The sequence below is a fragment of the Hyperolius riggenbachi genome, chromosome 7 (assembly GCF_040937935.1).
Source record: "Hyperolius riggenbachi isolate aHypRig1 chromosome 7, aHypRig1.pri, whole genome shotgun sequence".
Taxonomy (NCBI): domain Eukaryota; kingdom Metazoa; phylum Chordata; class Amphibia; order Anura; family Hyperoliidae; genus Hyperolius; species Hyperolius riggenbachi.
This window is the reverse complement of record NC_090652.1, coordinates 95030956-95057639: the sequence shown is the minus strand read 5'-3', so window position 1 is coordinate 95057639 and position 26684 is coordinate 95030956. Positions and strand designations below refer to the sequence as shown.

The window sequence follows — 26684 nt, the reverse complement described above, 5'->3', positions numbered from 1 at the left end:
AACAATACAGATTCTCTTTAAAGAGGAAATTAACTCAAAATTTCTTATCTGCTCTAAAAGATTAGCCACAGCAGGATAACCTTTAGGGACCAAAAAAAGAAATCTAATTTACAATTTTTGGAAATCCTAAAAAATGTAGTTTAGAACTTTGGTTTTACTTTGCAGGCAGCAATAAAGGGTTGAAGCCTCAGTGTTTACCTTATGGGGAGAGAGCCATTGAGTTGTTTCTGCAGTCTGTTAACAGCTGCCGATAACTAACTGGGGGGGGGGGGAGGTCTAAGGATCAGACCTCTTCGCCCAGAGAGGTCACACAGGTTTCAGTTCCATTTTTTTTATGCTGTGGCATATGAATAAAAGAGCTAATACTATTTAATATAGACTGTGCCGGATCATCTTGATTCTACCGGATAAGAACTAATTAGACACTTTCATCTGGGTAAACTGAACACAAACACAGCAGTGGATTTCTTCAGCAACTATACAGTATGTGGAATAAAGACTTTGCATTGTTTGCTGTGCCGTAGATCAACCAGGATTGTATTCCAGAAACATGTTGTTTTAAGTATGACTCCAGTATGAACCCTGTTGCCTGGCCTTGTCACAGGGAGAGGAGGTGTATTGATGCTTTTGTGTGGAAAGAGAAAATGGAGATTGTGCATGCACACTGGTATCTGGCTTTGATGGAGAGAATAGGGCTGAAATATGATCTTGTAGTCTGTAGTGCCTGCCTTGACAGAGGGAACAGAATATGGACTCTAATGTCTGGCCTCAGCATAGGGAATGGGGTTGGAGTAAAGGCTCCGATACCTGGGCTTGATAGAGAGAGTGAAACAGAAGTTTAATTGCTGGTTTAACACCTTATGAGGCGGACGAAAGAAAGCAAGACGGTGTGTACTTATATTTAGCCTTGGCAGAAGGGAGTAGGAGCATGAAACCTTGTGTCTGGCCCTGGCAGAGTGGAAGGAAGTAGTGTGATCTCTGGCCCTGGCATAGGGGAAGTTAGTAGTAGTAGTATGAACTGTGATGTCTGGCCCTGGTAGAGGGGAATGTAGGAGTAGTATGAATTGTGATGCCTGGCCCTGGTAAAGGGGAAGGTAGGAGAAGTATGAACTGTGATGGTCTGGTTCTGGTAGAGGGAAAGGTAGGAGTAGTATGAACTGTGATGGTCCGATCCTGGTAGATGGGAAGGTAGGAGTAGTATGAATTGTAATGTCTGGCCTGGAAAGGGAGTAGCAAAGTAGTGGTATGGACCAGAGTTCTTGAACCCACCCCAATGCACACTGCACTAGAGTGTTCGATATTGGACATTGTAGGAGCTGACATTATCATGACCTTATATGTGGGAAATGTGTGATGAACACATTCTGTCCGTGAGCTGCAGACTTTTCTGACAAATACAAAAATCCACCAGCCACTACTAAAATTAGCCAGTGAACACATTTTTGCTGCTTTTGGTTCTGTAGGGTTCATAAGACAGAGCTCCAACATTAGATAAGTGTCCTTAGCTGGGAAGCCTGGAAGAAGGCCGACTGAGATTCAGCAGAACTGAGAACGCTCCCCATCCATTTCACACATATACTGTATATTTTTGCTGCAGGTGGCTACTCATTTTGGGGATCATTCAATTAATTCATTATTTCTTTTTTTTATCCTTTCAGTCTGATTTCTTCTTACCGAAGCCCAAGAAGCAGAGAAGCAGACACCTTCGGAAGCCATTAGTTGTCCAGGTAAGAGTCACCACCTGCAATGCATATATGGAGAAAAACAACTAAAATATAGCACAACAACTTGGCCATTACTAGTTTTACAGGACAAATGAAGCGAGAGAGATATGGAGGCTGTCATATTCATTTTCATTTAAGCAATACGAATTACCTGGCTTAAATTCTATGCCTCTTAGGCCACGTTCACATTATGAAACGTGGATGGCCATGCGTTCGGAACGCAACGCATACGAACGCACGCCATCCGCATTTCTATGCGTTGGGTTGCTGATCCTATTCACTGAAGTGAATGGGTCAGCCACGCATTTCTGCAAAAAATGCACTGGTCCGGAACGCATGCAGTGTGAACATCAGACAGTGCTGTCTATGCACTGTCTGATGTCGTGCGTGTCGGCCTCCTGCACGTGTTCCTGAAACGCGGGTGGGAACACGTGCAGTGTGAACGGGGCCTAATGCTTTTAGCCACAGACCCTGAATAAGTATATGCAGATCAGGTGCTTCTGACATTATTGTCAGATCTGACGAAATCAGCTGCAGCTTTTTTCTGGTGTTATTCAAACACTTCTGCAGCCAAATAGATCAGGGCTGCCAAGCAACTGGAATAGTTTACATGGAAATAAAATCTGGCAGCCTCCATTTTCTTCTCACTACAGTTGTCCTTTAAAGTGAAGCTTATATCGTTGACCTTTTGATCTCCTTGAATCAGGAAGTTGAGGGAAGTCTCCTCGCTGGCCCATAATTTGCACTCCATTTATGAAGTGCTGATAACATCTCCAAGGCAATAAAGAGTGCAGAATGTACCAAAGTTCCTTGGTAATTATAGAATTTGAAATGTTGTGATGCTGTATTATCATGGTTGTAATATTTCCATTCTCCACTCCATTTTTTTTTTTTTCAAGAAAAGGGTTTATTCACGGGTGATATTTCACAACCATGTAACATGAAGAAACTTTGGGCTTAACCTTACACTAAAGGTGGCCATACACTGATAGACTTTGGTGTTCGATCAACAAATAAATTCATTTTTTTAATAGAATCTATTATAAATCTATTGAAATTTTGTAGGTTCTATCAATGCAAACCAGTCAATAGCTCCCAGATAATGATAAAATGGCAGATTGAACACGATAGAAAATTTCTATCGATTATGCAAGAATCGAGTTCATTTCAGTTACATCTCAATCCTTTCATAGTTTCTCACCATGCGTAACATCCACTTGGTGGAGGAGAGAAGAGAGATGGTACTATGGCTCGCCTAAACAGTTTGACTGCATAAATCTGCATAAATCAGATACAGATTCCAGTGTGTGCAGCACTGATCGATCGCCTCTCCATCAACAAACCATTTTATGATCTGGAAAAAAAAAAATGAATCAGTCGGTTGGACATGGTTTGATCAGTATATAACCAGGCTAGCCTAACAGAAAATGCACTTGATAAAGGGCTGATTGCCAGAAACCTCCTATGTGCATTGTACTAGGATACGGTTTAAGAAAAAAACATTTACTGTATAAGGTTGAGTACCAGAGTTTCTTCATGTTGACTGATGTCTGCACCCACAGTGAATATTGCGTTCATTCTGTATAATTTGGGCTATTCTACACACACATTTTGGATTATTCCACTTGCCCCGCCTATTCAAGAGACAGGAAGTACAGAATGCAATTTAAATAACACTGCCTACTCTACAACCTCAGTGCTTTTCCTGTCCCTTGGATAGGTGGATGCAATTTTTCTGGGCTGCCGGGAGGCCTGAGGGGATTCTGCTCACTCTGCAGCGGTAAGCCTGAGTCTGTGTAGCTGCTGTGAGGTGAGCGGGATGTCTCGGGATAGGATCCGGCATGACCGCTATGCGGGTCTCTTCCTGCACTGCTTGCAGTGCCTACAGATGATGGTGCAGATGCTGATGTTTGTTCAGCGTTTTCCACGTGGGTTTCCGGTGGAATTGATGACCCCTGACTTCTACCAGCGAGGGTCAGAACCCGAGAGCTGATGCGGAATGCCGGAATATTGTTTGGCGTTCATAAATGCAACAGGGCTTGATGTTGCTGTGGTGCTTGGCGGCTCTCACCGCTTTCGCCTCCACCATTATGGATGACTCCTTCTCTAAGGACCATAGTAATAAAGCACTGGAACATCCATTATTCATGTTTCTTAGGCCATCCATACACTGGTCAATTGTGGCCTGATATGCCATGCTAATTATCTCCATTATTGGAATTTGATTGGATAGTAATAGATTTACTAACCTACACAGTGAACTTGGTTTTCATAGATTTCAGCAGATATTTGTGAAGCATGGTTAAAACTACAAGCAGTGTTCTGCTATGTACCTTCCGCTCCTGCCCCGCACCCTTACCTGGAGGGCTTCCATCATGGTTGGTAAACCGTATGAAATTGATCAAAAGAGAATAGATTGAGCAAATCTACCAGTTTAACAGAATAATGGATGCATGTATGGCCAGCCTTATTTGCAAAGGAAGCTTGGAATATTTTTATTTTATAATGAATGATATACAACCAGAGAGTGGAGGGGTGCTTCTTGTGATAATGAGTTTACCATCAGTATAAGAACAGTGTTAACAGCTTATACTGCACATATTGGGGTTTACATGCCAGTATCTTTAGAAAGCGGGTGCAATCAATAAAGTAAGTATATTGGACTTCTGATCAGCCAATTTTTTTGTATTTTATGCCTGGTACACGCATGCAATTTCCCATCATATAGATGGGTCGAATCAATAATTTTCATATGTCCGATCTGATTGAGAACGGGATCAATTTTGTGCAGTCTGAAAATCGATCCCATTTTCAATCGGGAGCAGATCAGATATAGTGTGTACCAGGCATTCTTGCTGGATCCTTACAGTTACTTTAAAAAAAAAAGTCTTGACTTTTAAAATGTCAGTTTTTAAGATCTTGTGATAAGTGTTGAGATTTTCAGTTCACTCCTCCTCTTGTAGCACCGTATGGGGAGGGACATGTAAAAAACACAGACTTGAAGACAATGGGACCTTTCTCACAGTAACCAGCAACATCTCAGGAATTTATATAGCGGCAATCAGCGCTGGTCTGTTATAGCAGTAGGTATAGCCACAGGCCAGTTTTGCAGACACTCTTGTGGCCCTGATTTACTGAGGCTCAACAGGAATGGAAAGTCTGTGTGATCTATCAAAGCTGAGTAGTATTCTTTTAAAAATATACCTCTATTATGTGGAAAGTGTTACCAACCCAAATCTGTGAGGTCTCTTATATACTACATGCGATTCCGATTTTTGATGCGAATAAAAAAGTCCTGTGTGCTTCTTTTTTCTGCGTTTTTCTTCTTGTGTTGCTAGCATCCAGTGAAAATCGCAAATATGAATTGGAAATAGGGATTGCGATTTGCAGTGTAAAAGAATCCTGAGATCAAATCACAGCGAGGATTGCTAAAAGCCTATAAAAGTAGTGGTCATGTAATTGCAGTCATATCCAGCTTATGCAGTGCAAGACTGGTCAGATACACCCAGACAGAGTATTTATTACAGACTGTTCTTAAAGTGGATCCGAGGTGAACTTTTACTCATTGCATATTTGTGTTCCTTTCCTATTGTTTATAGGGCATTCCTCAAGCCAAATACTTTTTTGTTTGTTTTTTCAATTCCCTATAAGCTAAAAAAAACACGCCCACAGGTTTTAAGAGAGCCTTGGCAGTAGCAAGGGATCATGGGAGCTCAGTCTGGGCAGGAGGAGAGGGAGGTGTTACTAGCCATTTATTTCAGAGGCAGAGGGGAGGAGGGGGGATTAGGTTTTTTTTCACAGGCTGAGTGCTCAAGATGCAGATAAGCCTGCCTCTGTGTAATGTTTACAAACAACATGGCTGCTGTCATCGTATCACAGGAAGAAATAATCATCTTCTATTAAAGCTGTTTGCAGCTAGATTTGCTGTGTAAACTATCTAAACTTTAGATAAGATACATAGACAAGTTACTTGTTCTAGTTAGATTTTCATCTCGGATCCGCTTTAATGCAGGTGAACAACCACCTGCATTTTGCTCACCTTTTAAGGCTACTTTCACACCGGTGCATTGCGTTAAAACCTGCACATAATGGAATACATGCTGGCTACTTTGATTTGACTTCAAACCTCCTTTTAACAAGAATGACCAAAAGCCTGTACAAAACAAAAGTTTTCCTTTTTAAAACAGAAGGTATTTGTGATTATTCAGATTGGCGTGAGTATATGATATCTCCCATGATGCATCACTGCTGAAAATGCAAATCATCCTTTGTTGTCTCTGTAAGCTAGCCACACCTCCAGAACCGCTGGAATGCAATGATGTGTCTGCTTGTAAATGCATTCTAGCAGTTCTGGAGGTGTGGTTAGCTTACAGGAACAACAAAGGATTATTTGCATATTCAGCACTGATGCATTGTGGGAGACATGCTCACTCCGATCTGAATAACTTCTGTTTTTAGAAGGCAAAACGGTTTTTTTTTTTTTTTTGCGTAACATTTTAGTAAGAGGTCTTTTTGGTCCTTTGTAGCCACTTACAAACTCCTACGGTAGGCGTTCTAGTTCACCATGAGCTTGCTGGGTTGTCTGTCACAAAAGCCTGTAGTTTCCCTTTTTAGCAGTTTGCTGTTGATCACAGCAGTACAGTGTTCATTCACAGCCAAATTTAGACCACAATCCATTCTATTAGCAGATTGTTTCAGCAAATGGCACTTTATCTCTAAAAACTCAAGGCTGTTCTGAGCCTAACTGACACCTAGTTTCATGGCTGCCATGGTAACTGCTATTGTTAAATTGCCCCGATATTGCAGGCGGCACAGAGAAAACTGTTATTTTCCTGCAGCTCCAGGTAGATATTAATTCTGACCTTTTTGTTTTCTCCAGCGGACTCTCCTCCCACGGCCGTCTGGCAGCTCCTTGCCGCATGTCTGTTCCTTCTCAATCCTGTCTAATTCAACAGTAGCAGGTAAAGTGTGTGTGTTTAGGGAAAAAAAATGTTTTTAAATTGTAACTTTGGAAAACATTATTATGATATACATTTAGGTAGCAGACAGCAGCTTATTCACACTTATGATTTATCTGCAAATTTGCATTCTTTTTAAAGGAAACCTGAGACCAATCTAAGGCCCGGTTCACATTAGCGGTGGCTATCCGGAATAGCCGTGCCGGAGCCGCACCGCATTCTGGCCGGACGAAACGGACGCACGGCATAGCAATGTAAGTCTATGCCAGGGTTCACATGTGTCCGTTTCGTCCGGACCGGAGCCGGACCGGATCCGGACTCCGGTGTCCGTTCCAACATGCGCTATTTTTTGGTCCGGCTCCTCCGGCAGCCGTATCCGGGGCGGAGCCGGACTGCACCATCCGGCCAATGGAAACCAATGAGAACCGGAGAGCGCACAACACACTGGCAAAAAATCCGGATGTTCTACCCCACTTCCTATGAGGATTGTTGCGGCGATATTGTATCGGGGACACATGGGCAACCATTTTGGAGTGGAGCAGCACGAGCTGGAGATGTTGGCAGCATGTTGGAGGTGGAGGTGAGTGCTAAACAGCGGAGGGCCTGATTCCACAGGTCCCCCTTCTGCTGACCTCCCAGACCCCAACATTTTTTTTTGTTTTTATACAGGTTGTTATCTCTTTTAAGAATCCGGATCCGGACCGCAACCGTGTTCATACCGCACGGAAACCGTATGCAACCGGACCGGATCCGGACAGGAACCGTACGGTTCAGGTCCGATCCGGCTCCGGTGCGGTCCGGACATCCGGTGCGGTTTTTGCAAAACCGCAAGTGTGAACCGGGCCTTAATTGCGTGATTTATACTTACCTGAGGCTTTCTCCAGCCCCATGTGGACTGCGGGCTCCATCGCCATTCTACCCAGCTGCTCTGCTCTCCCATTCTGACCGCTGTTAGATTGCCCTGTTGCGCTGTTCTGCGCATGCAACGGCTGTGTGCGCGCTCCCGGCCATGGACAAGCAAAGGACATTGCTAATGTGTAATCCATTCTCTTTTTTAAAGGATGGATGCTGTTTTCAGCCTAGCAATGATTTTTTAGTGATCAAGGAGATTTCTTGCTCTATTAGAAGCCATTGAATATCAGTAGGCCCTCAGCTCCCTAGTGTACAACAAATCACCGATCAACGATATAGGACTGGCAAATTTCACAATATTGTTTGCTATATGTGGCTTCTTCCTTGCTAACATTTATGTGCATTAGGGTAGGAGTAACAGGACTTCATGCTGGCTGGTGAGGGGTTTACTGGGGCAATCTTTATCTTGTATTTTTTTGCACTTGACGAATTACTTTACAGGATATTGTTAATGACAGTTGTCTGATCCATGCTTACATTTATGATGATTTGTATGTGTAGTACAGCTAAGAAATAAAGCATTAGGAGCAGAGACATAAGTCATCGTTGTTTCCAGTAGAGGAAGAGCTAAGAAACTCCAGTTGTTATCTATGCAAATTGCAATTGAGCTCCAGGACTTTCAAAGTAGCAGAGACTCTGTGTTCTGAATGCTGTTATCTTAACTGTATTGTTTTTTTCTTTTGCAGAGAACAGTTCAGGACAGGTCAAAAGTTCACTACCTGCTCTGTAAAAAAACATTTAGAATGCTGAGTAGTGTGTAAACTGCAGATATTAGAGAATGATGCAATCTTATAAAAAAGCTGTATAATTGAAAATAAAAATATGAGAATACTAATGTTCTAGTAATTATCCGTACTACACAACCAATTCATTATATCATAATTTTTTTTCACTTCAGTGTCTCTTTAACTAGCAACAAAACCGTTTTGATGAGAGCGACTGCTGAAAGACCACTCTTTGGGGAGAATAGTCAGGAAATAATACTTTAAAACCCATACCCAAATGCTATTCTTCTATTACATGAATGCGTTTAGCAGAGCCTGCAGGCTGATCACCTCTCATTCCCATCTGCCGTGCATAGACATTAGCTGAATGTTCGGCCAAGATGGGTGCTCAAGTTCCTGTGCAGGTCAGCTGACAACCTTCAGGGCGGTGGAATCTTGGCTGTTTGTTCCACTGGCTGTTTGTTGGCATGTGTTATTGTTAAACTCAAAGCAACCTAAACACAAAATCAGCTTATGAGAAAACCAATTGTATTTATAGTCTGAATTCAAAATATGACTTTCCTAGAATCCCACAGTCTTATTCTATGTTTAAACGCTAAAACAAAAGTTTTAAAGTGAACCTTAAGCCAGGAAAAAAAAATGAGTTTTACTCACCTGGGGCTTCTACCAGCCCCCTGCAGCAGTCCTGTGCCCTCGCAGCCACTCACTCATCCTCTGGTCCCCCGCTGTCAGCTAGTTTCGTTTTTGCCGACAGGCCCGTCAGGACTGGCCATGCGTAGCTTTTTCAGCATTCCCGACTGTAATTAGCGCTATTGCGGGCCGCAACGCGTACAAAAATACGCGTTGTCGCATATCTATGCGTGCGTAATGCGGCAACGCGTATTTTTGTACGCGTTGCGGCCCGCAATAGCGCTAATTACAGTCGGGAATGCAGAAAAAGCTACGCATGGCCAGTCCTGACTTGCCTGTCGGCAAAAACGAAACTAGCTGGCAGCGGTGGACCAGAGGATGAGTGAGTGGCTGCGAGGGCACAGGACTGCTGCAGGGGGCTGGTAGAAGCCCCAGGTGAGTAAAACTCATTTTTTTCCCTGGCTTAAGTGTCCCTTTAAGTATTGTCACAGCTGATTATCTTTTACCACTCCCATCCCTGCACTCAGAAGTGTTATTTGATTGGTCCATTATCAAGGTGCATAAATGTGCATACACAATTTGCATAATCCTGCATAAACTCGAAATTATTTGCATCTCATTGACTATCCCTACTTGTGAGTAGCGATTAGTCATATCCCCCCTCAAGTTAGTGTATTTTACATTCCTGAATTCTAAACCCTTACAGTGAGAAAGGAACACCGCCTAATTCAATGTAGGCTTGGGCCTGTACATGCACCTTTATCTCATCATGTGAAGTCAGTTCAGGTACTCTTTAAAGGAGAACTGTAGTGAGAGGTATATGGAAGCTGCCATATTTATTTCCTTTTAAGCAATACCAGTTGCCTGGCTATTCAGCTAATCCTCTGCCTCTAATACTTTCAGCCATAGGCCCTGAACAAGCATGCAGCAGATCAGGTGTTTGACAAATTTAGACAGATATGACAAGATTAGCTGCATGCTGGTTTCTGGTGTGATTCAGACACTTATTTAGGCAAATAGACCATCAGGGCTGCCAGGCAACTGGTATTGCTTAAAAGGAAATAAATATGGCAGCCTCCATATCCCTCTCACTACAGTTCTCCTTTAAAACCAAAAATGGAAATTCATCTATCCCTACAAACCTGCTACCACTACAATACTCCACTGGCAGCATCAGGTTTGCAAATACTCTGCACCTTCCCCTATCATGGCATACATTGGTCAATTGACCAATTTCTGGGTTGAGTCGTGATTGCATAGCAGAAGTGGCTATGCTAATTTTAAACTTTTGTTTTGAGACTTGCTTAGCGGAGCTGAAAGATTTTAGGACAGAAGAAGCAGACTGGAGAGGGCCAGTATACCTCACAGCCAACCCCTGATGGTGCCTGTTGTGTACTTTACGGTCTCAAGCTTACTTTTCATTCTTTAGTTCTTTGTCACTTTAGTACATTTACAGGTGAAAATGTGTTTCATGTTTTGATAATATTGCTTTTATTACTTAGCTGCCTTTATTTTATTTTTATTTTATTTTTTTGCTACTAATTTGCTCCCCCCATGAATCTTGTGATGAAGCTAAACGGAAACCTTAAAGAGACTCTGTAACACCTTACTTGCTTACTCACCTCGGTAGGAGGAAGCCTCTGGATCCTATCGAGGCTTCCCCCGTCCTCCTGTGTCCCACGGCGGTCTCGCTGCAGCCCATAGAATGCACAGCCGACAATTTGTCAGGCTGTGCAATATTTACCTTTTCTGGCTCCAGCCGGGGTACTTTTGTGGCTCTCCGCTCGGAAATAGGTGGAAATAGCCAATGTCTGTTGAGTCTGCTCTACGACTTGCGCCTGCACAGTAGAGCGGATCGACAGGGATTGGCTATTTCCGCCTATCTCCGAATGAAGAGCCGATACTGCGCCTGCGCTGGAGCCAGGAAGGTAAATATTTACATCCCCGCCGTTCGGGGAGCTTTATCACTGCCGCCGTGGGACACAGGAGGACGGGGGAAACCTTGATAGGATCCGGAGCTTCCCCCACCAGAGGTGAGTACCCCCCAGGGGAAGTTTTTTTTAGTTACAGGTTTTCTTTAATTTTAAAGAAAAAAAAATTGCCAGTTACTCACCTGGGGCTTCTTCCAGCCCCCCTGGTCCCTTATTGTCCACCCCCTCCTTTATCGCGCTGCTGTTGCCAGGAGTTTTCTGCACTTGCACAGTAAAAATTGCTACTCTGCATGCGCAGAACACTGCTGTCCACAGGAGAGGGGCACGTCCATTGACTGGCTGAGTTGCCCAGCTTACGGAGGGGACAATCTAGGAACTGTGCAGCATGTAATCATGGCAAGAGAGCAGGAGGATTTCAGGGGGGTGGAAGAAGCCCCAGGTAAGGAATTTTTTTTTTCCCAGTTAAAGTGTACCAGAGAACAACCAACCTGCTTTAAAGGGAAGATTCGCACTGCACATAAAAAAAAAAATGCACTCACCTGGGGCTTCTTTCAGCTCTTGGCAGTCGATCAGTGCCCTCGTAGCAGCTCCTCTCCCGGCGTCCAGTGGTGAAGAAGCCGACCTCTCCAGGCCAGCTTCCGGGTCGGCGTCATGTGCGTTCCACGGCGGGGGGGGGGGGGGGTGTCACGTGGTGTACGTGACGTCATCGGATCTCTACTGCGCAGGCTTCTTCACCGGGAGGGAGAGAAGCTGCTCACAAGGGCACCGATCGACTGCCAGGAGCTGGAAGAAGCCCCAGGTGAGTGCAGTTTTTGTTTTTTATGTGCAGCGTGAACCTTCCCTTTAATTAATACTATATACTAGTAGGGACATGAGTACAGACACTTTCCCTGCTGTCCGTTTCATTCTGATCTGCCCTGTGAGCTTGGAATCCCCCCTATAAAAACCACCAAATGAGCTCTCTGGCCGCTGCTTCATCAGGAATCTCTATAGCAGTGAGAGCAGTCTGCTCAAACCCACCTCCTCTCTGCCTGTGTTCTACCTACCCTATCTGTGCACAGAACCGCATCACAGAGACCAGTGCCTGTGAAGAGAAAAGCAGCTCAGTAAACACAAATGTATCTACCCAGCTAATTAGTGTCCTGGCTTGAGTTACACACTTATTTCTCCCCATCTGAGCTAGGAACATACATGGACACTGCTCTATAATAATGATAGTGACTGCGCACACATCTCAGGCAGCAGCTGTGCTTGTCTTCGGTTTTCCAGGAATAAGTAAAAGTAACTGTGCCTGTGTGTATGTCTAAAAGTTTTTTTCCCTATCCATATATATATATTGTGTGTCCCTGCATACATTATTTGATGGAGAACTTTACACACAGTGACATTGACCCGGAAGCAGATGGCAGCCATCTTGGATTTTAGACAGGATAAAAATGAAAGATTAAGAATGAAATGAGCACAGGAGAACAACAAATATTACAGATATAGCCTGTATTTGGCATACACTTTCGGGGGGGGGGGGGGGGGTGTATGTTTATTTTAAAGGTACCTATTCACTTCGGGTTTCCTTTAAGTTTGCCTTTAATAAACTAATGTGCAACTCTTTTAATTACAGGTAGAGGCTCCTTCCGACCAATCCACTCCACACTTGGCAAAGCTGTCTCTCAGCCAATTGTGCCCAAAGGGCTGCCAGCCTCCACTACCAACTGCAATCCTCTGTCTAGTGAGTACTGGAGAATACTGCTAACATCTCATAAAATACTGCATAGAGATGCAGGCATGAGCTTGTATTGTTCCATTTGAGTGTATAGAGACTTTTTTACTTTTTTGGGTAATATTCCATCACTGTGATGAAGTCTTAAAGAGAGCCCAATATAAGAGACATATGGAGGCTGACATATATATTTCCCTTTGAACAATGCATATCTGCTTGCTGTTCTGTTGCTCCACTGCCCCTAATACATTTAGCCATAGACCCTGAATAAGCATGCAGATCTGATTTCTCTGACAGAAGTCTGACTGGATTAGTTGCATGCTTGTTTCAGGTGTGCGATTCAGACACTACTGATGCATAAAAGATCAGGACGCCAGGCAATTGGTATTGTTTAAAAGGAAATAAATATGGCAGCTTCCATGTGTTTCCCATCTCCCGTGTTTTATATTGCACCCTGATGTATTTATAGATGGTAATTAGATCTCCTCTAATGCCTGGTACACACCATGCAATTTCCCGTCAGATAGACTGTCGAATAGATTATTTCCAACAGGTTCCATCTGACTTCCATTTTTCTGATCGATTTTTGTATAGAAGTGATTGGAAAATAGATCAGTAAAACAATCTGATCTCATTGTCAGTGGTAACCTCAGAGTGAAAATTAAAACATCAACAATGGGAATTTTGTTTGGATCATATTGGAACTATATTCTAATTAAAACGTCCAGAATCTATCATTTTTGTGATCTGAAAACTGGAATGGAGTTGGAAGTGGATAGAAAAATTGCTGCATGTACTACTGGTATATGGGCAGCATTATTTATGCTCTCATGCTGCAACTTCTGCACAGTCTTAGCAACTTGTCAGTTTGTCCACCATTATTTTGAAGGTTACAACTTCAGCATTCACTGGCTGTTGTGAGCAGTCTGTATGCCGTCCCCTGAGCTGCCAAGTGCAGATCCCTGTTTCGGCCACCCAACCTATGAGACAGACCAAATGGACAATACACTTTTATTTTGAAGATGGTCTGTGGAACCTTTAGAATAAGCCAATTTATTCTGTCAGTGTAATATTAATCAACTGTTTACTGCCTGGTAGCTGCTGATCTACAAAGACAGGTGCAAAATAATTGGAATTCGTATCCTTATTTCAGTGTTTAGGTGAACTATGATTGGTTGCCGATTGCCCGTGGAATCCGAGGTGAACTTTTACTCATTGCATAATTGTGTTCCTTTCCTATTGTTTATAGGGCATTCCACAAAAATACTTTTTTTTTTTTTTTTTAATACTATAATTCCCTATAAATTAAATAAACCACGCCCACAGGTTTTCAGAGAGCCTTGGCAGTAGCAAGGGCTCATGGGAGCTCAGTCTGGGCAGGAGGAGGAGGAGGTGTTACTAGCCATTGATTTTAGAGGCAGAGGGGAGGAGGAGGGGGATTAGGTTTTTTGCTGAAGATACAGATAAGCCTGCCTCTGTGTAATGTTTACAAACATGGCCACTGTCATTGTATCACAGGAAGAAATAATAATTTTCTATTAAAGCTGTTTGCAGCTAGATTTGCTGTGTAAACTATCTAAACTTTAGATAAGATATATAAACAAGTTACTTGTTATAGTTAGTTTTTCATCTCGGATCCGCTTTATTGCTAGCTATGACCACTTACCTTGTTTTAGCCAGAATGGGGTCGCCTAGTCTAGCCAGCCTAGCATCACATGGGTGGTTGTGGTGCCTGTCAACAGATACTGGAAGCAAAGGAGCTTGAGCTTCTTCACTTCCCGATATCTCTACGGGGATGGTAGAAAATGGGAGTCAGGTATACAGTATCGGGAAAGGGAGGGGAGGGGGTGTATGGGATGGGGGGGGGGGGGGGCGAGGTTGGTGTTGCATGGAATGTGAGAGGGGGATGTATAGGATGGGGAGTATGAGATATGGTGGTGGGGTTGGTGGTGTATGGGATGCTGTGTGTGTGTGTGTGTGTGTGTGTGTTATGAGATATGTGCGCGAGGTTGGTGGTGTATGGAATGCAAGGTGAGGGGGGGGGGGGGTATGAGATATGTCAGCGAGGTTGGTGGTGTATGGAATGCAAGGTGGGAGGGGGGGGGGGGTAAGAGATATGTCATTGAGGTTGGTGGTGTATGGGGGCGGGGTTGGTGTGTAGGAAGTGAGGGAGGGTTTGGCATGGTTTGATGTTGTGAGGGGAGGGCGGGGGGGTATGGGATACAGAGGTGGGGTTGGTGGTGTATGGGATGCAAGGTGGATGTGGGGGGGGGCATGAGATATGTGAGCGAGGTTGGTGGTGTATGGGATGCAAGGGGTAGGGTGGTGGTATGAAACATGTCAGCGAGGTTGGTGGTGTATGGGGGCGGGGTTGGTGTGTGGGAAGCAAGGGAGGGTTTGGCGTTGTATGGGATGTGAGGGGGGGGGCGGGGGGTATGGGATACAGAGGCGGGGTTGGTGGTGTATGTGATGTGGGGGGAGGGGCAGTTGGCTCACTTCTTACAGAACTTGCAACACTACATTAGTTAGCATAATTATGTGACTAATGCCATTTGAAAAGATGGAATATTTAAATCATCAAAGTTAAATCTTTCAACATTACCTATACTTATCATATATTCAGGCATATCAGTAGACCTTTTGTCACTTTTGCTAAGATGTCCATCTTTGTTCTTTTCCTTTTATTTACCGAGCCTTGTGTACCATCGAATGTACTCACTCCACATATGAGATACCTGGTTTGTTCACAACACAATGTATTTCGGGCCTCCAATAAACCTCCTGTCTTCATCTCTTTAGGTGCCATTGATTTGGCTGCGAAGAGTGCAGGCATTATCCCAGGAACGTCATTGCCAGTACTTGAGACTGACGGCTTGGTGGGGATCGGGCCCTTGCCGACAGATGGTTTGGCCAGCGCTGTGGCAGAGCCCATCATAGATGATACAAGCAGTGACCCTTTACCAGCAGTGACTGTGTGCCCCGAGGTAATCATTCATGCTTTCCTTTATGATCAGTCTTGTCATCTTTTCCTAAAAAGCTTCCTTACTAAACCAGCATTGTTTCCTGTGCTTTGTAACATAACAACGGCATATGTCTTCATCTCTGCATTATGTTTTGTAGGTTCCTTTCATTGCTTTAACTGCACCCCCTGTACAAGAATCAGCTCAGCCATTTCAGGTACTGATCCGTCATTTTTTACATATATGGTGATTGTTGTTTAAGGCTGATTTTACACCTGGCCATTGCGGTGCAATGCTCAGCCCCATCCCCTTACACCAAAACACTAAAAAGCCTTCATTCATATGACCAACAGTGCACCAACAGGGTCATATGCATAGCACCGCCCCCGGAACGCTTCTTGCCCCGTGACATACTCCTTGCTGGACTGGAATTGCATTACTAGGAATCCAGGTTTTCCCTGTTGTATTTCCGTTGTTCAGAGCATGTGCCACACTGCTGCCGCCAACATATTTAAAATCCCTGCGTCGCCTGTTACTTGCGCTTCATCACAACAGAAGTCCGATGGTAGCATAGTGTTGACTTTGCGGGGTTTCGACGGACAATTAGGCACTTCTGATGCGACGCGTTAAGTGTGCTAGGCCCCATAAGAGGGTGGACATTGGGGGGGGGGGGTCATTGTCAGGGGTTTTGTTGCTCGTCCGACTATTGCTCGCCGTTCCCGCCACAACCCGACCGATGGCCTGAAAACCAATTCATGCGACCAATTTCGGCCCGCAATTGGTCGCATCGTCTATCGGACATGTACTTGGCAGCAATGTTTTTCATCCATATGGTCACCTTTACACTGATGCACAATCTGTTAATCTTAATCAATGATCTGAACTTTTTTTTTTTCCCCCAGCCAACGACTATGCTGTCCATACCTCACATTACCCAGAGTCCTTTGCAGAATGGCCCTCCAGAACCGTCCAATTGCACAACAAGCAGCTCCTGTTTGTCACCCCCAAATGTCTCTGCTCTGTTGGATATCTCCTTGCCTGGCCCTCCTGACGATGTTCTCTCGCAAGGGGAACCAGTAACGCACATCAGTGATTCCATTATCGAGATAGCCATAAGCTCTGGGCAGTATGGTGAGTTCACAATGTATTTCGTAACAGCAAAAATATAAAGGCTAAATCAATCATAGAGCTCAGAACTGCAATATCCACTTACAAATTTCTCATGTTTTATGTTAAAGGACACCCGAAGTGAGTGGGATATGTGGAGGCTGCCATATTTCTTTCTTTTTAAACAATGCAAATTGCCTTGCTGTGCTGCTGATCCTCTGCATCTAATACTTTTTGCCATAGACCCTGAAGAAGCATGCAGATCAGATGTTCAGATGTTTGTCTGGATTTGCAGCATGCTCGTTTCAGAGGGTGTGATTCAGACGCTATTGATGCATGGAAGATCAGCAGGAGAACTGGCTTTTATTAAAAGGAAATAAATATGGCAGCCTCCATATCTCTCTCACTTCCAGTGTCCTTTAACCACTTGAGGACCGCATGCCATTTTTCACAAAAAGGGCCACTGCAGCTTTAAGGTCTTGCTGCAGGGCTGCACAACTCAGCACACAAGTGATCCCCTCCCACCCCAGTTTTTCTAGCCACCAACATAGCTTTCTGTTGGTGGGGTCTGATCGCTCCCCCAGTGTTTTTTTGTTGTTGTTGTGTTTTTCTAATAAATTTGATTTTTTTTAATCGCCCCCTCCCTCCCCCCACCAGCCAATCACTGTGATCGGCTGTCATAGGCTTCAGCCACCCCTGAGCCAATGGAGGGGACAGTGCTGCCTTAGATCGCAGCGCTGTACAGGTCTATTAGACGGATGTTTCGCCGTCTAACAGTCTCCGAACGGCGATCGCCGCTGGGAGGCTAATGGAGCTCCGCTCCGCCATTCACGTGGAGATGTGCGCGCATCAGTGCACGCAATCTCCTGCAGTCCCCGCCCCAAAGACCTTACGCCAATCGGCGTTAGGCGGTCCTGGGGCTGCCACCGCGTCCATGCCCATCGGTGTGACGTGGTTGGCAAGAGGTTAAGGCTCATTTCCATGGGCAGTTGAACTGTGTGCACAGTAAGCGGTTACCAGGCAGCTGCGAGCAGTTGTGAGAGTTTGAAAGGCTTTTCACTGTGTATCAACTGCTCTGGAAAAGAGGCCTTAAAGGGGAACTTTAACCAAGGATTGAATTTCATTCCAGTTCATACTCCCTTTCCCCCCAAAAAAGTTACCTTTTCTTGAACAGATCATCAGGGGGGAAATCTGTATGGCTGATATTGTGAAAACCCTCCCACAGAGTGATGTCATGACCAAGGTTTGTGAACCTCATTGCATTGTGGTAAATAACAGCTTTTCCCAACTGCCAAGCATACAATATCTCCCTCTGTGCATAGAACTCTCAGTAACGAACATTCCACACAGATAACCTGAGATGTCGCCACTTGTGATAAATTCCAGAATGTAAATCAGGGAGACAAAAGCTTTTACAATGGACAAACACTGGCTAAATAATCTAATATTGTAAATAGTAAGCAAGGATATGTTATTTTCACTACAGTTCCTCTTTAAGGGCTGCAGTGTCATTTGTGCCTGTACTCCTCTCTCCGCTATGTCCCATTTCCATAGAGGGTTATTTGATATAATTGCTCCATGATTCTTTCATATTATTGTTTGTAATAATAAGGGTGACCATTTTGTTGAATGGGAATACCAGTCTTACAGTAGTGGCTGACTATGCAACTCATGATAGGCTGTCACTTTAGTAGGGAGGTGTGATTTTAGTAGTCAGAGCAGATGAACTGGACCACATGGGTCGCCTCACTGGTTCTTTTGTGAGCATTATCTTCTGTTTAAAATAACTTTTTCAGCACTGTGCAATTGAAAAACTACCAAAATGTAGGTGAAATAGTACTGCCAAAATTCTTCTGAGTTTTTTCTTTCTTGCTGGTGGCTTAAAGAGGAACTGTAACGGCAAAACGTCCCCTGGGGGGTACTCACCTCGGGTGGGGGAAGCCTCAGGATCCTAATGAGGCTTCCCACGCCGTCCTGCGTCCCTCGGGGGTCTCGCTGCAGCCCTCCGTACAGCCGTGCCGTAATATTTACCTTCCTGGCTCCTGCGCAGGCGCTCTGACGGCCGTCGGCTCCGAAGTAGGCGGAAATACCCGATCGCCGTCGGGTCCGCTCTACTGCGCAGGCACAAGTCTCCGGCGCCTGCGCAGTAGAGCGGACCCGACGGAGATCGGTTATTTCCGTCTATTTCCGAGCCAAATGCAGCCACAGCGCCCCCGCTGGAGCCAGCAAATGTAAATATTGAAATTACAGTCGGGCCTGTCGCCGGCTGTTCAAAGGGCTGCAGCGAGACCCCCGTGGGACGCAGGACGGCGTGGGAAGCCTCATTAGGATCCGGAGGCTTCCCCCACCCGAGGTGAGTACCCCCCAGGGGATCTTTTTTAAAGTTACAGAGTCTCTTTAAAGAGCACCCGAGCCAAAGCTTGGGTACAACATCAGATGCTTAGATAGAGGGAAGCCTCAGAGTCCTATTGAGGCTTTCCTTGGTGGTCTACTTTCCCCCCGACACTGAGCATGGTCCCCCTCCCGAAGATTAGCGACAATGCATTGTCATTAATCCTATAAGGGCCACGCGGCTCATTTTCCGCATTCATGGTCGCGCAATAGCCGACTGAGCCTGTGCAGGCGTTTACGAGCTTATAATGGGCGGCCATGATTGCGGAAGAGGCGTGGCAGCGACAAGGAGGGTGTCTGCACTCAGCTTCAGGGACACTGCAGACCACCGAGGGAAGCCTCAAAAGGATCCTGAGGCTTCCCTTACTACAGGGTAAATATTTAATATGAACCCAAGCTTTGGCTCGGGTTCACTTTAACCTCCCTGGCGGTACAATAAATCCGCCAGGGGGCAGCGCAGCACTTTTTTTTTTTTTTTTAAAGCATGTAGCTAGCCTAGCGCTAGCTACATGCTTCCCCCCTCCCTCCGCTATCCCTCCCACCCCTCCGATCGCCGCCAGCGCTTTTACCCTGTGGGGAATCCTGTTCTGAACGGGATTCCCTGTATGGGCTTCCTCATCACCATGGCGACGATCGCGATGACGCGCCAGCGGCCATTCCGATCCACCCCTCAGCACCAGCACTGCCTGGCACTGATTGGCCAGGCTGCGAAAGGGGTCTGAGGGGGGGGGGGGCCGGCACGGATAGCGGCGAATCGACGGGTAGCGGCGGCGATCGTCATGCACACGCAGCTAGCAAAGTGCTAGCTGCGTGTAGCAAAAAAAAAATTATGTAAATCGGCCCAGCAAGGCCTGAGCGGCACCCTCCGGCGGCTTACCCCGTGTCCAGCACGGTGTTACCGCTAAGGAGGTTAAAGGTGGCATGTGTGGCAGCATTTATACTTACCTGGGGCTTCCTCCAGCCCCATGTACTTTGTTGGCTCCCTTACTGTGCTCAAGGCAGCTTCGTTCGTTTACAATATTTGCTGATAACAGGCGCCAGTCATGCTACACTGCGAATGTGCGGCCCCATGGCGCCTGTGCAGAAAGCTCCCAGCGACATGGAGGGCATGTATGGCCAGGCCTTGCATGCGCAGTGCAGCCCAACTAACGTGACTGGAGCCTTTTACCATTGAGGATTATAAACAAACAGCCGCCCGGTAGGACAGCTACGGGGGCAATGAAGTACATGGGGATGGACGAAGCCCCAGGTAAGTTTAAAGAGACACTGAAGCGAAAAAAAAATTATGATATTATGATTTGTATGTGTAGTACAGCTAAGAAAAAAAACATTAAGATCAGATACATCAGTCTAGTTGTTTCCAGTACAGGAAGAGTTGAGAAACTCCAGTTGTTATCTCTATGCAAAAAAGCTATTAAGCTCTCCGACTAACTTATGCTGGGAATACACGGTTCGTTTTTGCCTTCGTTTAAACCTTCGTTTCGATTGTGCCTTTTGTCCTTTTCGATCCCGAAATAATCGGTCATACGGTTAATATCACCACCCACGGTTTCGTTTTTTTTTTTCGATTCTGATGGTTTCGTTTTTCCAATGATCGAAGGCTGCAAAGAAACGAAACGAAAATCCCTTTTTACAGGGACGGACTAGCATAAACGAATATATAATCGATCTGAACAGCCATCAAGCCTACCAATGGCTCGATTAGATGGATAAAGAGAGATAATATCAAACATGTTCGATCACTAGTCGTTCGTTTTTGGGGTCTATTAATCGAAACTATAATGAGATTATGACTATTTTCACATACGTTTTCAACACTCGATTCGTTTACCGAACGAATCGAAGGTTTAAACGAAGGCAAAAACGAACCGTGTATTCCCAGCATTAGTCGTGGAGAGGGCTGTTATCTGACTTTTATTATCTCAACTGTAATTGAACTGTTTACTTTTCCTCTGCTAGAGGAGAGTTCATTACTTCACAGACTGCTCTGAAAGACTCATTTTGAATGCTGAGTGTTGTGTAATGTGCACATATTAGAGAATGATGCAATGTTAGAAAAAACACTATATACCTGAAAATAAAAATATGAGAATATTTTCTTTGCTGCTAATCTTCTAGTAATTATTCATAGTACACAACCAATTCATTACATCATATATTTTTTTTTCGCTTCAGTGTCTCTTTAAATGCTGCCATATGTGCAGTCTCCGTTATAATTTAAAAGGCATTTTATTGAAAAGGTGCAAAAATATCACCTTGGAAAAACTTGAATAAGGTTAAATGCTAATTATTGAGGAGAGCTGTAGTAACCAACAAAAATATCTGGTCAATATTGCCTCCTGAAAAGTATCAGAGGATGACTAACCAGTTTAAAAGGCTTTACTTGGAGGAGAACAGCCCAGTAAACATACAATAGCTGTTTGTAATGCTTTTGTTTTTAACACTAACTTTATTTTTAAAGGTGAAGCTGTGCCTTTGTCACCAGCCAAACTAGGCGAGAACTCCAAGAGTCTTCCTTCCCCATCTTCCAGTCCTCAGCAGAGCTGGATCGCCTCCCCCAGCCATGACCCTCAGTGGTACCCCAACGACTCCACTGACTCCTCACTCAGCAGCTTGTTCTGTGAGTACATAAACGCTGTGCCATGTGATCATTCAGCAAACTGGGCTGCCTGTGTTGGGAGGGGCCTGCTTCATAAGAGGACATATTAAGTGCTGGGAGGCTGTGCAGACAGGAATGGGGTTAAGTGCTGGGTAGGTGAGTTTATGGACTCTCTCAACATCTGTCACCTTTATTACAGTGTAACAGAAATAGGACAGTGTTATATTCCAAGTGACCAGGCTAAACTATATCGTCTAAGCCTACAATTTTGAGGCACTGATTGTGGTATTGGTGTTCTCTCTCTCCTACAGTCTGACCCTTGTTTTCCTAGCCAGTCGCAGCAGTGCCTTCATAGATTCACCTTTATCTCTTGTCTAAAGAAATCTTACCTGCGAGTCTGATGAAAGCTTAGGGATGCCCATGCTTTGCTCAATTTCCTGCATCGATATACGGCCAATTCGATGGCCACCCTATCTATAGTTTTGATCGATCCACCATGCTGAGAAATCTTGATCAAAAGGGATTGAGTGGGTGCACAGTGGTAACTGCATGCGTTTTTCCCAAGTGACCCGGTTTATGTGAAAGTCATCTCCCCTTCCTGACCCGTGGTGAATGTTGCAGGCTCATCTGTCATGCTGGTGACTCCTCACCTCCTCCTGTGACCCGCGTCTTTCTCTGTTTGTCACATGGTGACACCGCTACATGTACTTGCATAGCTATGTGCGATGGTGTAACATGGTAAAGGCGTCCCTGTGGCAATTCGAAAAGACTTTGGTCAGGAGGCGTGACACTTGAGCCTGCAGCACGGGCCTGGGAGGAGAACACCACCACAAGGTGGGGAGGCCTGGCAAGCAGTGGCGCTAGTATAGTTTCCAATAGATTTCATTCTGAAATCTATTGAAAATCTGTCTGCAGTGTGTGGGCAGGCATTAGATCCCTCTCTGAACGAATTTGGTCAGAGAAGGGTCTATCTGATGGTCGGTCTGGTGGCAGATGAAGAGTTGTATGGATACCTTAAAGGTGTCAGCTATAGATAAGTGGAATGTCTTGTATGATGGAGAGGGGAGGAGGGAAGATAAAGTGGTGTATAATAGAGCAGCTTGTGGTGGTTGGATTGAGTGCAAATATAGTGTGCTCATTAGTTGGGGTTGCTAAGAGATCATAAACCATATCTCCACATGACATGGAACGCCTGTACCATGGACCTCGATCATCTTGACTGACTCTTCTTCGGTCATGTTTGCATGTGGTTTAGACTTTAATTACCTAGATTATTTATAAAATCTTATTCACAAGATGATTGTGTACACAACCAATGGGGAGGGTGAGAAGATGCTCAAAGGAAGCTATGGTTGTGAGGACACTCCCAGAATGTAACTATGTAAACACAGTAGAGTTTCGTGTGCAGAGGTTCTCCTCTGATACTCTGAATGTTGTCTTAAGCAATCAGCCAAGGTGAAAAATCCTCAGTCAGTAGACATCCTATTTCCCCCCCCCCCTGCCAGAGGACTTGGTGTACCCGAGACGAACCAAGGAGCAAAAACGGATACTTACCTAATGAGAAGGAAGCTTTTGGATCCTGCAGAGCAGAGTTCCCCAACCCTGTCCTCAAGGCCCACCTACAGTACATGATTTGCAGGAAACCACACACAATCACAGGTGGGGTAATTAGTGTTGCGGACAGGGTTGGGTTGCGTCATCTTCCGGTCCACCTTTACCTTGCTCCTTTTCATGGTATGAGTGCAGCCAGCCGTACAGCGCAGTAAGCTAGAGCCACTCTGTTCTACTGGGCAGATGCTGCACCCCGTTGCGTGAAGAGGAACTCCCAGAGGGTCCCAGCGAGCAGCGGTAGGGGCGAGTAGGACACTTGGGCCGCTGCAGGATCGGAAGGCTTCCCTTTTCCCATATAAGTATCTGGTTTTTGACCTGAGGTTCTCCTTAGGTTAGCTTTAAAAGACTGTTGGGCAGGAAGCCCAATTAGTATTTCTGTACACATATGGTGTTCATAAACTGTCACCTGAAGTGTTCACAAAAGATTTCAGGTGACATTTATACATGATATATTCATAGCGTAAGTTAAGCTGTGCTTTGAGAACATGCAGTGTGGATTTTGTGAAGCATGATATGGTGCTTTAGATATTTCGTTGCTTTAGAGAAAGGAGTGGTTAGCGATGCACAACGGGGAAACGCATGTACAAGAAGGTGGAATTACTTGCTTGACAATCTTTTTAGTCACCCCAATTCTTGTGTTGCTCCCACAGCAAGCTTCATTTCTCCGGACAAGAGTAAGAAGGCTGCGCCGGTGGCCACAGGAAACGCCAGCGGCACGTCACTGCTGGGCCCGAGCTTGCTGGATGGAAGTTCCAGAGACTCTTTTGTCTCCCGTTCCCTTTCAGATGTTGTTGAGGTTTGTACGCTGGTTGTGTTTCTTTACGTTCATGAAAAACCTGCAAAATACAGTATTTAGTTTGTAAAGCATAGACGAAGCAAGACAAAGTACAATGATCTTGTGTGCCCTAACAAGTCCCTCGTTTTTGTAGGCTAGGAGTTTATAAAGGTGGACTTCTCTCCTCTGCTGTGAATACTGTTTGTTTTTGTAGAACCTGTGTATTTACTTCTGTCACATCTATATTGTATACCACACATGTATGTTACCTTATGTTTCTTCAGTCCCACTGATGACAAAATGTAACTCAATAATATACTTGCTCTGTGACCTAAAATTACATTGCGAGCAAGGCATAATATTTAAATTGTCACTCTGTTAGTATTTCTGTTTTTTATGACCCATTTAATAACTTGTAAAGTCTTTGGCACTGCCTCGTAAGCTACAGTTGTTCAGCAGTCAGTCCCACGTTTTTGCAAGTGCACACAAGCCTATTCTGCTGATTCCAGTTTTTACTGCATTTCCTCTACACATGCAGCTCCTGAACTGAGAGGAATATGGAGGCTGACCTGTTTATTTCCTTTTAAGTAATGCACATTGCCTGGCTGTCCTGTTATCCTCTGTGTCTAATGCTTTTAGCCATAGACCCCGAACAAGCATGCAGATCAGATGTTTCTGACAGAAGTCAGACTCTCTAAGTTGCTTGCTTGTTTTAGGGCAAAAAAATTTGCAGAACTGCCAGGCAACTGATATTTTTTAAAAGAAAAGAAGTATGGCAGCCTCCATATCCCACTCACTTTAGGTGTACTTTAATATCGTTGTATCTTTGCACATCAAAGCCTCGCAAGGTAATCATGAACGGTTTTGAACGTTGTTTCATTGATTGCAGGTTGGAGACTCACAGCTGGCCTGCCTGATGAACGAAAACAGTATAGATTATATATCTCGCTTCAACGACTTGGCCCAGGAGCTTTCTGCCACAGACGCTGCACGTCGTGAACATCCATTTGAGGTTGGAGCTTCTGGGAATGAGCAGCCTATCCAGGACCTGTCCTAATGTTGTTGTCCTCACCACATACAAGGAGAATGCAACCTAAACATCCTCCGGTCCTCTAAGAATAAGGAACTCTCACACCAGTCGGTTGTATTGGACCCTTACAGTCCTGTACAGCTCATTGGCTCTAGTTATTAAGCGTTGTTTTATAATGCAGTATTTACAGTTCACGGGACTCGGTCACGGCGCGTGACGGTTTTGTTTTGTCATCTGTGATGGCAGTTGTAGATGTAAGTAAGCTGAGTGCACATTAAGCTCTGAAACCGTTTGATTACCATCGTGTCTGTGTACGTTACGGTAACCAAACTCCTGCAGTGACGGCATAAGATGCCGCTGTGTACATAGGATCTGGTGTCCCTAGTGCTTCCCACTGGCATGCTGTGGAACACCAGTCTGGTGAAACTCGTGGAGAAATCCCAACACACAATGCATTATTCTTCAGAAGAAAAAGCCATAACAAATTGACTTCATCCATTAGTAGATGGGCTTGGTGCAAAATATGCAATTTTTTTTTCGTGTCTCGTACTATGGACTGTTTTTTTTTGTTTCACTGAAGAGAAACGTGGAGAAATAAGTGATCTTCCCACTGAACTTTGGATGGTCAACCTCCCCGGTTCCTGAGAAATTGAAATGCACTTGAAACAATCGTCTGTCTTCACACATGATTGGAAAGAGGTTTCTGGTTTTGGTGGAAAGCTCTGAGGTTTATAGCTCTACTAAACTCAGAAAGGAAAACAAAAGCGGAGGTGGTGCTGACTGTTGTAACACTGCCCTGCAACTCTTGCTACTCACCAATGCTTTTTATTCTACAAATTGTCTCTTTCCCCTGCCCAGGGTTTTTTTCCCACTCTCAGTTTTCACTAGTCTTAGTGCTTCTTCACTAACACTAGGTGGCGCCTGCCATGCAATGCTTTTTTACAGGGAGCTCAGACCAACTTAAAGGGGAACTGAAGTAAAGTATACGGAGGCTGCCATATTTATTTCCTTTTAATCAGTACCAGTTGCCTGGCAGCCCTGCTGGTCTATTTCTCTGCAGTAGTATCTAAATAACACCAGAAACAAGCATGCAGCTAGTCTTGTCAGAATTGACTTTAAAGTCTGAAACACCTGATCTGCTGCATGCTTGTTCAGGGGCTACGGCTAATAGTATTAGAGGCAGAGGATCAGCAGGGCTGCCAGGCAACTGGTATTGCTTAAAAGGAAATAAACATGGCAGCCTCCATATACCTCTCTCTTCAGTTCCCCTTTAAAGGTATTGTCTGGAAAAAAAAAAGTGTTTCACTTACCTGGGGCTTCTACCAGCCCCATGCAGCCATCCTGTGCCCTCGTAGTCACTCACTACTGTTCCAGTCCCCCTCCGCCAGCTTGTTTTGTTTTTGCTGACCTCTGGGTCGGCGGGCCGCATTGCATACATTTTTATGCATTCCCACTGGTGCAGGAATATTAACACATAAGTTTTTATGTGTTACTGGTTCAACACGTAAAGATTTACGTGTTGAAACAGTAACACGTAAAAACGTATGTGTTAATGTTCCTGCACCAGCGGGAATGTGTAAAAATGTACGCAATGCGGCTCCCGACCTCCGAGGT

General features: G+C 44.8%; 1 protein-coding gene across 3 annotated transcripts in view; it reads left to right on the top strand.

The window, feature by feature from the left end:
- CRAMP1 (cramped chromatin regulator homolog 1) overlaps positions 1 to 26302 on the top strand; it is a 79144-nt gene extending 52842 nt beyond the window's left edge. For all 3 annotated transcript variants that reach the window (XM_068244380.1, XM_068244381.1, XM_068244379.1), the window contains exons 13-21: positions 1659 to 1727; positions 6604 to 6685; positions 12499 to 12606; positions 15397 to 15581; positions 15718 to 15774; positions 16460 to 16688; positions 21517 to 21675; positions 23916 to 24061; positions 24930 to 26302. In XM_068244380.1, the coding sequence (XP_068100481.1) occupies positions 1659 to 1727; positions 6604 to 6685; positions 12499 to 12606; positions 15397 to 15581; positions 15718 to 15774; positions 16460 to 16688; positions 21517 to 21675; positions 23916 to 24061; positions 24930 to 25097 (1203 nt within the window). In that variant the 3' untranslated portion in view covers positions 25098 to 26302. The remainder of the gene's footprint in view (positions 1 to 1658; positions 1728 to 6603; positions 6686 to 12498; positions 12607 to 15396; positions 15582 to 15717; positions 15775 to 16459; positions 16689 to 21516; positions 21676 to 23915; positions 24062 to 24929) is intronic.
- The last annotated feature ends 382 nt before the right edge of the window (positions 26303 to 26684 follow it).